Source organism: Merops nubicus, unplaced genomic scaffold, assembly GCF_000691845.1.
Source record: "Merops nubicus isolate BGI_N331 unplaced genomic scaffold, ASM69184v1 scaffold4391, whole genome shotgun sequence".
NCBI classification, from domain to species: domain Eukaryota; kingdom Metazoa; phylum Chordata; class Aves; order Coraciiformes; family Meropidae; genus Merops; species Merops nubicus.
Genome location: NW_008588901.1, coordinates 111,094 through 125,549, shown reverse-complemented (window position 1 = coordinate 125,549; position 14,456 = coordinate 111,094). Strand labels below are relative to the sequence as shown.

Here is a 14,456-nt window from a genome sequence, read left to right as displayed (position 1 = left end):
TAAAGATATTTTCCAACCTAAATGATTTGATTCTATTCTATTGTATATATACGTGAAGACAGATCTTCCATATTCAGTATTGAAAATTCAATACTTTCATGAGAAGTTTCTTTCAATGTCTTAACCAAAGAATCCATACAGGATATTCTTACCCTTTCTCAACACTTGCATGCACTGAAGAAACAATGCCTTCTAGGATTCCAAGCGGATCTTTCACCGGTGTAGATGAGCCATCATTTTCACTATTACGAGAAAGACATAAAATTATGATTAAAATGGTCCCTAATATAGCATCCAATTCTACCCACCTGTTAGCTTTGCTATAATTTTCACATATTTATTGCTAGTACCTTTATTTTTACATCAAAGTAATGTGGGGAGCAACAAGAAAATAGTAGGAAAGAGAAATACTAAAATACCTGTGAAATTTGAAAGGAAATTTGTTAAAATTTAGCACTTCTAACAGATTAAGTCAGCAAAACATACACATGCAATCTCATTACCTTGAAGATCTCACCAGTATCAACTAAACATATTAAAGGTTATATGCAAATATCACCATCTTTTCAAATATCATCTTGCAGTTTCACTATTAGTTTACACCAACTTGCCTGCAGCCTCAGTCAACAGAATCCTATCTGCTGATTCAGCATATTTCTCGTCCCCCCGCAACCTCTGGGCTTCACCTTCAGTTGGATTAACCAGGTTCATGATTAACAGACCCAACAAACTTTAGAAGTAGGGAATATGGGGTCAAGAGCAGCACGTGGGAAAGGGGAAGGTGAAGCCACCCCTGAAACAGCATCCACGATGGAAATGGTAGAGTGGAAAAAGGAGAATCATGCTGGACATCAGACATTGCAGTGACAGTACAGTGTCCTTCTGCAGGTCAAAAGTAGTAAATATTGGGAAAAAAACCAGCAAACCTCTCTGGCAGGAAAAACAGCTTTGGTCATAATGCAATTAAAGCAGCATTGTTTATAAGATTTTCAGCAAAATAAAGCTAGGAAGTGATCTGGTGCTGAAAGAGGGAGAAGAGATTTTGCACTGGTATTTCAATAAAGCACACAGTGTCTTTTCATGGAAACCACAGCAGAGGAAATGATGCCTGGGATGAACTAGAAAAACAAGAGTTTTGCCTATCTCAAGAGTTTATCAATGCTGTATTAGAGAAAAAAGAAGAAAGGCAAATAGTTCCAAAGTTAGCTTATCTCAAAAAACCCAGAGATAAAGTGCATTTTCTCCACAGTTCATCAGCATATCAAAGCTATTCTGCTACTAAATGTCAGCCTCTTCCTACATGATCTCTTAAGAATGAATCCATGTGCTGCCTACTCTGACTGTTCTGTCTAAAGACAAAATACACTATATAGCTGAGAGTGTGTAAAAATAACTGCAATATTTCACTTTTTTTGGTCAAGTTAATGATAGTTTATAATTTTGTCATTTATTAATTCAATAAGACAAATATATTGCCTAAGAAATTGTTATACTATATGGAAGAGAGATCTGAACCTTTATAACCTTGAAAGATGTGAATGCAGGAAGACATTAAACTTCTCTACTTTTATTCATATCTTACAAAGAGACCAGCATTTCACTGAACAACACTAGATTTAAAACAAATATGTGACTCCATTCAGAACAAATGTAAGGTAATTTGTTACATGGTGAAATCTTAGTATATTTACTTTATATTCCTGTCCTGCACTCTTAGTTTTGAAGTGGGAGGAGAAAGCTCATAACAGCAATCATATTCTCAAAAAATACTGTCACAAATGAATATGATAGAAACACCATTTTTAATACCAATACGAACATATGGCAGCTAAATAGATTTTAAAATACAAAGTTTAAATCTCGATGTTTTCCTAAACGTCTTTAGAATATTTAGAAACAATAAATTTATAATTTATAGTACAGAAATAGCCAGGATTTTCGACTTCCAAAGAGATGTACTGTGTGTCCAAAAGATAAAATCTATTTTCACACACACAAAAAAAAAAAGAAAAAAGGACACACAACAGAAGTGAATGTTCTGTTAAGGGGAAAAAAACAAAAAAAAAAAAACCAAAGCAACAAAAACCCCAAAGATTATATTTAGATTATGCCAGTATCATAAAAGTGTGGAAAAAGTAAAAAGAACAGTAGTATTAAAGTAGTCATTTCATGTAAACAGCTACCTGCATTAGGACATGGTCTTAAATTTGTTTTAAATAAAAAAAAAAATTAAGAAAATATAGCATATGTTCCCAGACTGAAGACAGATCCAAGTGACTTCATTAATGTTCTGTTTATAGGCTGGATTTAGATTTTCCTGCAGTATGATGATTATTTAGAAAAAAAAAATATATATTTTTAATAAAAATACATGGCTTTAACATGCCATATCTAAGGAAAACTAGAATACTTATAAAGCTCGCTTACTAAGAAAAGAATGATGACTGAAATAGAAAAGAATAGAACATAACCTACAGAAATCGAGATCTTATAGCTCTATGTACCCTTATTTATCCTAGAACACATAAGTAATTTCCATATCACGATCAGCAAACTTTGTATTTCAGGTATCCTCAATTTTGGAGACTGGTTCTGAACAGTCCTAAGCACATGCTCTTCAGAAACCCTTCACCTCTCAAACAGAAATGAAAGCTGTTTGGTCCTACCCCAAGCAGGCCCTAATGCACCTCCAAGTCCAGTCCAAGGAAGCACATGCACAAGTTAATGGGCATTTCTGAAAAGAGCAATGCTGTTTCAGACAACACACCTGCAAGGCCAGCTCTCAGGTACAACACAGGTATGAATATTTACAGAAAGCTTTGAGTTCGTCACACACAGACAGGCACTATTCTTCTAAGCAGGAGGAAAGGAGAAAAAAAAAAAAAGGTGAAATCTGAGCAGTTATCTAGAATAAGAAAGTACTTTAAAAATAAATCTGGCAAGACTGAAAGCTAGTATTTTCTGGAGCTTAATGTTGCCTTTAATGGCTAATGGTTAGAGAATCTAAAAGGAGATTACAGCTCATGAGACAAATAATCGTGTCAAGCTTCCACACATTATTGCCTTGTTCTTTTCTTAATAATTAATGATTAAAAATAAGCAGCTACTAACAGAAATTTAATTAATGGATTAGTCACCCACACAGATTATATGCTATTTTATGTATGTTTTAAACAACAGAAAAGGATCCAGCGTTCACCTCAAAACTCCTAGGTATGAGCCTGGTGTAATTACACTGATAAAGGCTTATTTTTATTTTAGTTCAGCTTCAGAAAAAGTGATGCATATTTAATCAAGTTCCTCAAACACAATAAAGTACAAAGAAGTACAAAGACTGCCTGAAAGGAGAATAAATTAACTTAATCTAAAGCTTTTAACCTAATGATGGTATTAATTGAAAATAGTTGATGTCATCTGATATCTCCAACTTAATTTTCTTGTTTGTTTCCTCTAAATGTCAGGAAAATAAGACAATAATACATCGATAGTGTGATCATTCAAAGCTGGAGAAAAAAAAACAAACCAGTCATGAAGCATCATTTCCATCAGAAATAGCAAGAAATTATGATATTCAAGTTGCAAAATTACTCTGTATGACTCCTGCTCAAGTGAGATGCCATAGTAAAAAAAAAAAAAAATCTGTTGGTTTTTTTTTTTTCCTCCTAAGTAACCTACATACTCTAATATAGTTGGTTTTGCCTTCTTCATGAAACACTGGCCACCAAACAGGAACTCAAAATTTCATCAAACCTTACCTTCTCATTGCCTTTGAATACTTTAAAAATTTCATTAAATGCTAGATCCATCTGGACCCCTAAGACAAAAAAATTTAGAAGCCGCAAATGAAGGAGGCCATAATGTCTTCAGGAGTCTTCCCAACCATGAACATGCCTGCAGTCATGGATCATGGAAAGTCTCCAGTATATCATGTGAGTGATCTCAGGTAATGGATTAAACTCAATCTTAAATAAATCTAATCAGATTACCATCATTACCAAAATCTTTTGTTTTGTTTTTCAGACGTTCATGATGTCTACTGAAGAGGCAACTGATTTCTGTTTATAGTAGCTGTTTCCATAGGAAAACAAGGAAGTGCCCATTATGTGTGTCAAAGTAAGCAGATATGTTCTGCTGATGAGATTTTATACATAGCAATGTAAGAGTTTCTGCTTTGAATTTGGTGTGCCAGAACTAGAGTAAAAGGAAACAAAAAGTAGTTAACAAAACTGACCATACTGCTCTTAAAATTACATTATAGATACCTAAAAATTAGGCAAGTAACTGTACGTCATATTTAGCAAGAAGTCTGTTTCTGAGAAGGTGTGAACAGTTTTTAAGTGGTATCACATGCTGTTGAAAAATGAAACCAAAAAGTAACTTCATTTGTCTTTCATAAAGACAATGTTTTCTAGAATGTTCTTGTGCAATAGTCATTAAATATGCTAATAACAAAAGCTACTTTACTGTGTTTGAAGGGGAGCTGTAGATATGAAAGAAAGGTTATATATTTTCAGTCACAAGAAAGAATTTTCCTACATGACCTCTTTCAAAGCTATTGTATCTATATTGTACAACTTATCAAGGCTTCAATAAATAAACCTCAAGAATTTTCCCTTGAAATATTGCATTTTTGAAAAAAGTAGTCTGGCATTCCAGATACACAGGCAAGACTACTACTTTAATTGTTAGTTTTGGCCATTCATCCTGAAATGCAAGTTTGCACAAAATGTGGAATATGTTTTAACTGCATTATGATCTAGCTTGAAAGCTAACATCTGAGCGTAGGACAGAGATGCATCCAAATTTATTCACAGCAAGAACATTAACACCAGCAGGCTTAAAACATGCCAAGCAACAATCTTTCATTTAATTGCTTCCTATATTTAGAGTAATGCTACTTTATAATATTATTCTTTTAACAAATTTCTTAATAGGGAGGATATTATTTCAAGTATTTTCCATTTTATTTTATGCTAGATCTTCATCTCATGCACTTTATCAGGGTAGCAGACAAACTTCCCATAGGTCACTATCCGTTCACTTATCATGAATAACACAAAACGATCTCTCCCTTCCCCCCAACGAAGAGGGAAAAACAATATTTCTACTAATCACTTTAGGTCACATGACACATCAGATGAGTTTATGTGAAGCCTCCAACTAATTGTCCCATCTTGTCCCTACAGTTTTCTCTACTGGAAGGAGAGGTGTTCCCTTCTTCACAAGAACGTGCTGCACAGGAGTTATTAGCAACGGTCCCTGCTTCAGAACTTTAAACCACCCTGTGGACATTCCATGTCTCGTAATGCATATGAAAAAAGAAAATTAATTCTCAGAAAAAAATTTAGATAAGAATCCCAATAAAAGGGGAATTTTGATAGGCTTCTCAAACTCTGCATGTTAATGAGACTCATTATAGTTGAAATAACTGAACCCGGTGAGCTTTATATCCAGATGCATCACAATGCTATATTTCAGTCAGAAACAGCAGGTCAGTGATTATCTAAAGCCAAATTAATCTTCAACAAATGGACAAACCCAGACAAGAGACACATTATTACTTTTGTTGCTGTGCAGGAGTTCTACCATTGAGGATGCTACGAACTCTTAAAATGAGTAACAAGGGAAATCAATTTTCTGCCAAAGAGGACCACAGACCTTTTGACAGGCTGCCTTCTTTTCACCTGTGACACTTCAGTCTACTGTGGCATACACATACATGCTGAAGAAAAGGCAAAGACGTAGACTATTCTCCATGATAGATTTGTTGACTTGTTTACATACATTCAGATCATCCTGCCCACATGAATCTTCTGCATGTAGAAAACCAAGATAAATTCTCAAAGTTTTATCTGTCTAAACTGCTCTTAGAAATGATAAACAGCGTCTAGCAGCCATCTAAAAACAGAAAACTCTTTGGTACATGTCGCATGTATCAATTTAGAACAGAAATACTACAGAAGTGAGTTTTGTACAAATAGTTAAATGATATGTATTTGTTCATTTATCATGGATGATATAAAATCACCTTTCCCCCCTCAAAAAAAAAAAAAAAAAAGGGAGAAAGGAGGGGGAAAATATTTCTACTGAAACCTCTAAGTTACAGATAGAGTGGTATTTCATTTGCAATATTCAGTAAATCAAAGACCTAGCCAGGGAGAGGGAACAGGTACCAGTCAGCAACATGAAATCCAAGAGAGCTCCCTCAAATAAAAAAACATCCCTGATGAATTAATTTCACCTGACTGCAGGAAAAAAAAAAAAAGCCACAATGAATACTTTTGTGCTTCTCTGAAGAAGAAAGAGCATCACGGACAGAAAGATTAAGAGTCTATTGATATTCTGTCAACAACAATGGCAAAGAAAAAAATTCTCAGTCTCTCTTCATGCTAGGAACACAAACACTGACAGGGATGTGGATGCAAAATGCCAGAACATCATTGTCTTTGTACTGCCTTAAGAACTTCACATCTCAGCTCTAGTCCAACAGCAATGGGATATTGCCGAGCTATCACGGACAATACGGCAAGCTTGCCCTGAAACTCTTACACCAGTATAGGTTTTGCAGTGGGGATACAGGAGGAGTTGGTGGTCCACAGCAGAGGCAAGGCCAACTAGTTTCTCTCCCCTGACTCCAACAGAGCATGCACACAGGTGGGGTCAAATAGGGGCCAGACACTTCATGGAGGTACCTGATCAAAATGATCACCCAAGACCCCATGAAACGCCCTTTGCCTCACTTTAAGATTCTCAAGTTTATGATATGCATATTCAACTTAGAGAGCACCCAGCAACTTAGACACCCTCCCAGAGGAGGACAATCTCTATAAAAAGATTTTTTATAGAGACATGAAAGAATCTGCGTTGACTCACCACCTGTGGACCAGGAACTTAACTCAAAGACAACACCACTGGATCCATGGGTTGCAATACCTCTTCTTTTCTCTTAACTTTCTCCTTTCTTTTCTGCCTTACTTTTCTAACTCAGATCTCAACAGAAATATTTAGAGAAGTGTAAGTATAAACTGTGTAGAAGCTAGTTACTTTGCATTTTCTGTTCTCCTAGCCTATTTCTCCATAATTTTAAAGTAAAAGGTGGTTCAGTTTTGTAGGGTTGCACGAAGAGGTTGGTTATTTGGTTTCTGTCACAGAAAAAGATGGAGATGAAGCCTTGCTTCTGGTATAGGATGTGGGATTGCTCACAGTATGATGGCAATAACAGTAAGAAACAGTAACAATGAGAACACCGAAGGAGTTCAGCAAAACAATCCCTTTTCTCACACTAGAAACCTGTTTCTCTACACGAAGTTAACAGGTTGGGTTGTTTGAGGTTTTTTTTTTTTGGGGGGGGTATTATTGTATGCCTTTAAGTGCTGTAAGAAGCATGATACAGTCACACTTGCTGTTTAACTTGGACATAAGGTATGACATGAAGGAAGGTGTAAGAGCAAAAATTCTAAGCAGCATTCTTTATGAGAACAAAGAAGAAAAAGATATAGCCTATATTTTAGTGACAGATAACCACATTTTTTTCAAAACCTTTCAAACAAACCAACCCACCCAGAAAACAGCTCCCAGAACTACCCAGCAAGTTACTGCAAAGACAAAAATTGTATTTCTCCATGTAAGACTAGTTAATTTGGCAACAGCCATTGCCACAGTTCTACTGTCTGAATGCCTACATAAGGTACCCACTATTTTCCAAAAATATGTCTTTTGACACTGTTGAAGAGGGCAGAAATATTTGCAGTTGTAAATTTGCCAAAAATTCACAACTGCACACGCACATAACAGAGCAATATTGTAAAGCAAATATTTTTCAACTGGAAAGCATCCTGCAGTGAAAAGGATGAGTTCTGTGGTTTTCTTTGTTCAGATTGTCCAGGTTTCCCAAACTCAGAAAAATATACCTGTGTTATCTGAACATGAAATTATAGGTAAATGATCCAAGAAATCATTTCCTGTTACTGCCCGATTTTCTGCAAAATTCAGGCATTCAAAGCAAACAAGTACTTACTACAAAATAAGCCAACCAACAAAACAAACTAAACCAAACAGACAAAAAAAAAACCAAAAAAAACCAACAAAATAGCAAAACAAACAAACACAAACAAACAAACAAAACAAACAAACAAAAAACCCATAAACACCAAACCCAGGCATTCAAAGCAAACAAGTACTTACTACAAAATAAGCCAACCAACAAAACAAACTAAACCAAACAGACAAAAAAAAACAAAAAAAAACAAAAAAAAAGAGCAAAACAAACAAACACAAACAAACAAACCAAACAAACAAAAAAACCATAAACACCAAACCCAACCAAACCCAACCCCAAAGCCCAGAAGAGAGATGTGGGGGCTTAACTGTGTCACTGTACTTACCTTAATGTACATACAATTTTTTTAATAGCACATTGGACAATATCCTTGGGAGAAAAACCTAGATCTCCAACAGCCACTTGTAACAACTGCTGTATCATATCCAGGGGCTGACCATCCATACACATAGCTACTGCTTGCTCATGGATTTTTTCTTTCTCTGACCTTGACAAATCATATAAGTAGCCATACTTCTGCAGTGTATCCTGTGAACAGATAATTTTTGAACGCTAATCAGCACACTCTTTATTTACTGGGCTGTATCATCCTGAGACATTCTACAAAGATTTAATGTATACTATGAAAAAGGAAAGACTGATAGAAGGAAATTTTCAAAAATCAGGTCAACAAAAACAAAGGTACAAAGCATTAATAAAATACCACAGAAGATTTTTGTCCATCATTGATAGTCATGGCAAACCACAAAATATGCACCTGATCAGTAACAATTACCTGTTTGCTGCTTTTCAAGTTAGTGATAAAACTGTGTGTAAGTGTTTCCAGATGAGCAAGAGATTGCTGCAAGTGATTCAGAGTTCCTTCATAAACAACAGATGGATTTTCAGCGTCTTCCAGGTCATTCTCAGAAGGTTTTTTTCTTGATTTCTCAGAAAGATGTTTGACTGCCTTAATAGCCTTCATAGTCACTTCTATCCTGGCCTCAACAGGCAGCTGAAAAAGATTACTTAATATTTTATCATTTATCATCTGTACACTATTATTTGTATTAACATCAGTGCCTAGAGGTCAGGTGGTTCCAAAGTTTTATGGCACAGCATAAAACTAAATTAAGTATTTTTTGAGAAAAATTTACTACTTATTAGTAATTTATTTAAAAAGGATCAGTATTCCATTACTTTTTGTTGTCCTTCCTTCTACTGATGTTGAATCTGACTCAGTTTAAAACATGACATTTCTTTTGCCCAATAATATTTATGAATTTTGTAGATTGCCACCTTATAATCTTTTTTACTTCTGAACTGAGAGATGTCTGGGGATTCTTTTGCAATATTAACTGAAAATCTCAGATGCTGAAAATTAAATTAAGGTTAGTTTTGTCAAGTGTAGATCACTGTTTAAAGTGTGCCCTTAAGACCATAATCATAAACAAAAAACAGTAGGAAGTTGACAACTTTTAAATCAAGCTATGTAAAGCAGAAGTTATACAAAACAGCAAGTTACTATTTTGAAAGACCTGTACAAGATGTATCTAATCATTAAACTGAAACAAAAAAGCCTGGGCTTTTTGTCCCCATTACACTTTCAATAGAGTTTTAATTTTTAAATGGAATCATACATACACTGAATTAAGGTTTCCCCTACCCCTCCATCTGGCATGAAAGGGTCATTCCAGCACACCAGAATGGAATTTAGGACTTCAGAATGGAGCCTGGGCAATGATCACAGATACCCAAGCTTCCAGAAAACAAGAGTATGTTGGAAAGGAATATAGATGGAAATACCCTTTATACAGATAGTACTTGCAGCAAATTGTTGTGCTTTTAGGTCAGGAAAGACAGTCTCAGCTCTAAGTCAAAAACAAAGTCTGAAATACCATTTTAAAAATTCATGTATAGTTAGTTTATAACTTCAAGTACAGTTTTAAGGATGCTTGCAGTAAACATTCTAATGGGTGGGGTCTCCTCTGCCTAAACCCACAGCATTAGGTACTTTTAACATCAGGTGTTTTTATTACTGGAAAACTTGACAAAGACACAAAAAATTTTAATTATCAAGATGAAGTACACAAGAAAAAGAAAACCAAGCTTGAACCTGTATGACACATTGAGTAGGCAAGAGGCTGAATTACCACAGAAGGAGGAAAACTAAACTGCTATAGCACTGTTCTTAAGAAAGTCAACTAGATGTTTCCATCATGAATTAAACTACCTACCTGTAAAGCCATAGAAAGCATTAGTTAGTGGAAAGCTTTAGAGCTTGCCTACTTCCACCACCTTAAAAATACACAGTGAAAGCTGTAGGGTTTAATCCTGTTTTTTCATGTTGTTGCTGCAAATCACAGCAATGGTCTAGTGGATATTTTTCATGGTAACAGCAAAATGGTTTACATTGTTGTAAAAGTTAATAAAACTTGGAAGTATTAACCGAGTAAACACAAAGGGTACTTCAACATTTGGTTCCAAATGGAACTCAGTTCCATTCCCATCAAAAGTAATTAATCATGATTTTGTTATTTTGAACAAGGTCTCAATAATTTGGTATTTGGTATTTACTATAAGCAAGGAAAAGGTGATAATCTTCACATCACATGCAATTTTAATGACCACAGATGGATTTATATATCCACTTTACAAACATGATAAAAGATGAAAACAGCTATGTATTTAATTTTTCCCCTTCTACTGTACATTCTAACGTTCAAAATGCAATAAAGAGAAATGCAAAATGCAAACAATTAAAGTAGTCCATCAAACTGTTATAACCTAGAGAACAGTGTGAATATACTGCCAGTTTAGAAGTCATGGTGCCATCATAAACACACACAGAATAAAGCATTCAAAAATAAAAAAAGCAATACAAGTTCTTCCCAAGACTATTTTAATTTTGCATTCACATTTGCATAGCATCAAAATGCAGCATTATCATTTCTCTGGTTATTTTATTTGAAAACATGAATGGCTGTCCTCCATATTTCTAGTCAGCTTCAGTAATGAGATTTGGTATCACACCCAGTGATAAAAAACAGTAGCTTAGAGGTTGGTTCTATCTTTGCTTGCATGTGAAGCTCTCTTTTTATAAAGCTTCTACAGTTTGAAAATATTTAAAATTCTATAGGCTATACCGTGTAATGAGGAAACCTAAAAATCTGTTTTCATTCATTTTCAAATCAAGGAACATCACATACTATTTCAGCTCAACAGATTCCACTCCTCAGGGTAAAAACTCATCTCAGAAGCCCATTTCATAAAATTACAGAATCACAGAATGTTTTGGGAAGTTTAAAGGTCATCTAGTCCAACCCCCCTGCACTGAGCAGAGACATCTTTTTTTGCTCAGAGCCCTGTCCAGCCCGAGTTTGAATGGTTCCAAGGATGGGGCATCTACAACCTCTCTGGGCAACCTGTCCTCTGATCATTTCTGTGGCCTTCCTCTGGACTAATTCCAACACGTCCATGTCTTTTTCTTGGGCTGAGGACTCTAGAGCTGGACACAGTATTCCAGGTGAGATTTCATCAGAGTAGAAGGGAAGAATCACCTCCCTTTCACGTGCTGGCCACAGTTCTTTTGATGCAGCTCAGGATATGATTTGCTTTCTGGGCTGCAAGCGATCCAGGTGTAGGGCCTTGCACTTGGCCTTGTTGAATTTCATGAGGTTCACACAGGCCCACTTCTCAAGCTTGTCCACTCCAAATTTCTTTCAGAATATATAAGCTTTTATTAATAAAGTATTGTACAAGTAACATTCACTTGCAAATGAAGACATTGACCCTACCACTTTTACTGCAAGTGATTAGCACGTAGCCTTGAGACTATGGAAGCAGTTCTCCAACTCTTACTGCCACAGGAACCTGGGATCCCAGCAACGTTGAAATGCAGAATGGTTGAGGCTGGAAGGGACCTCAGGAGGACATCTGGTCCAAACTCTCTGTTCAAAGAGGGTCACCTAAAGCCAGTTGCCTAGGACCATGTCCAGGTGGCTTTTGAGTATCTCCCTTGTGGGAGACTCCACAACCACTCTGCACAACCTGTGCCACTGATCGGTCAGCCTCATAATGAAAAATGTTTCCAGATGTTCAGATGGAATAGTTTGACCCAGTTCACATCTCTGCCACTGAATTTCAGCTTTACATATTCCACCAATCAAATGTCACATGGTCACAAGCCAGCCAGGTATATTAGAATGGAAAACAAATTACATTAGTTGTTTCAGAAGTAGGTGAAACAGCTAAGGAATAACAAAAAACTGGTTCCAAACTCCTATGTGGGGGGAAAAAGAGAAAGAAGAGCAAACCAAGAAAACTTGTGGGTGAAAACAGTTTGATACATGAAGGAGAGAGAAGGACAAAAATCCCGAAAAAACTAAAATGCAAGTGATGCAAAGGCAATCACTCACCACCTCCCAGAAGCAGACCAATTGCCCAGCCATCTCCAAGCAACAACCGTATTGTCAGTCACCTACTGCTGAGCATGACGTTACGTGGCACAACGCACCTCGGCCAGCCCAGGTCAGCTGTCTTGGCTGTGTCCCCTCCCTGCTTTTGCCTACCGGTAGCCTACTCAGGGCTGTGTTGTTAGTTAAGAAAAAGAGAAAGCCCTGATTGTGTGCAAGCAGTGCTCAGCAACAGCCAAAAAGCTGGTATGTTATAAACATGATTTTACTCACAAATCCAAAGCACAGCCCCATAGAAGAAAGTTAACTCCATTCCTGCCAGACCCAGCACAGTTCATCTGGACATCAGTGTAATTATTATAACTATTTCATACTAATGGCCATGTTTTTTTTTCAGTCCTTTATGTGTATAAAATATCAGTACTTCCGTAAGATACAGAAATGTGCGTCTGTTATGGGAATGGGAGTTGATAAAGTACTTGGCCGTAGAACTGAGCTGGGAAGAAAGCGCTGAATTTGCGATTAAATGAGTGATCATGTGACCAGCGCAGCCCAAAACAGGATGAAATTTTAAGTAAAAGGTGCAAGTCAAATGGCAGCTTTTATGTATGAAACATTTTTCAGATCAAAGTTAGACAAAAGTGTTCTCTTAGAAATAAGTTTTCAGGTTCTATGATGACAATTTTTCATACTACATTTCCACTTGAAAATTGGATGGGATCCTCAGACCAAACGAGTTGCAAGCTGGTTGAACAGCTGCTTCATTCCCAAACCCAGTGCAAGGGACACAATCAGATGACTTGACCAACTGTTGCAAACATTTCTTGAGTACTTTTTGTGGCCAAAAAGCTAAGAGATTTCTACCACAAAGTTCTGCTTGGCCACCAACCACCTTGCCATCAGTATTTCCTTTCTGCTGCTCCTACTCATCTTAAAGAGAGTAGAGAAGCTGTATTAGAATCCTAAAGAGACATAAACAAAGGAAAATAAACTATGTGTTTCTAAACAGGTAATAGTGGAGGGTATCCATCCACACCCTGCACCATTTGTCTGGAATAAATGAGAAATAATCTTGAAATGCCCACGATACATTGACAGGAAGAGTTTCAAGTAGTCACTAGCAGCAATCATACACAAAGACAGTATTTCCTTATCATTAGACAACAGTCATCCCTTGGCTACCTCAGTCCAGGATCAGGTCTGGCAATTGAGATCTCAGAATGAGTGTCAGTCTTTCCTGATAGGCATGAAACACTCAGTATGATTATGTGATAGAAAGGATCAACACACCTAATCACCACAGTGGTTCTACTGAACAGGCTAAACAGACACCTGATTAAACTAGTAACAAAATGTGTTGGTCTAGCATGACAGATTAAGACATAAGTTTGGTGCTTTTTATTTTTTCCTAGAATTTCAATGAGTAGTACATTTTTTTCCAACAAATTTTGGTATAGGTATAGGTTAGAAGGCTTCTAAAAAATTTATACTAATATCATGGGAACACTAAAATAATACCCAAACAGGGAAGAAACTGAAATTCCCATTGAATGAGATTAATAAACACCTCTGGAAAATGAGCATTATCCAGAATACACAAGATAAAGACAAAAAAACCTGCAAAACACCACCTCTTTTCATTTTAGATTGTTAGTGAAGGCATTTCAAGATCTTTTAATAAGGGAATACCTAAGAATTCCCATCTCTTTTTTGTGCTTGACAGTAAAGATGCATAAGAAAGCACGGGTACAACTGTTAGAAATATCCTAGTGGGCAAAAAGAAAATGCAGACCTGGTAATATGTGTCACAGACATGAAAGTATGTTCTTTCAATAACAGGTTTTCAGCCAGATGGAGATTATGGCAGTTTATCTTGTATATTATTACAGTGCCTAGAAACCATATGCACTGGCCCAGAACATTTCTCTGTGGAATGTCCTACTCAGAATGCAAAAGCCTGGTACTAAACACAAGCCTGCAGCACAATGAATTTTAGGATGAGC

At 36.3% G+C, this 14,456-nt stretch overlaps 1 protein-coding gene across 1 annotated transcript in view; it reads right to left on the bottom strand.

Moving 5' to 3' along the window:
• Nucleotides 1-152: 152 nt before the first annotated feature.
• Nucleotides 153-14,456, bottom strand: part of NBAS (neuroblastoma amplified sequence) — a gene marked incomplete at both ends in the record, with an annotated part of 123,217 nt that continues 108,913 nt past the window's right edge. The window contains 3 exons of the mRNA XM_008949395.1: nt 153-242; nt 8,385-8,587; nt 8,835-9,053. Coding sequence (XP_008947643.1) covers nt 153-242; nt 8,385-8,587; nt 8,835-9,053 — 512 coding nt within the window. The remainder of the gene's footprint in view (nt 243-8,384; nt 8,588-8,834; nt 9,054-14,456) is intronic.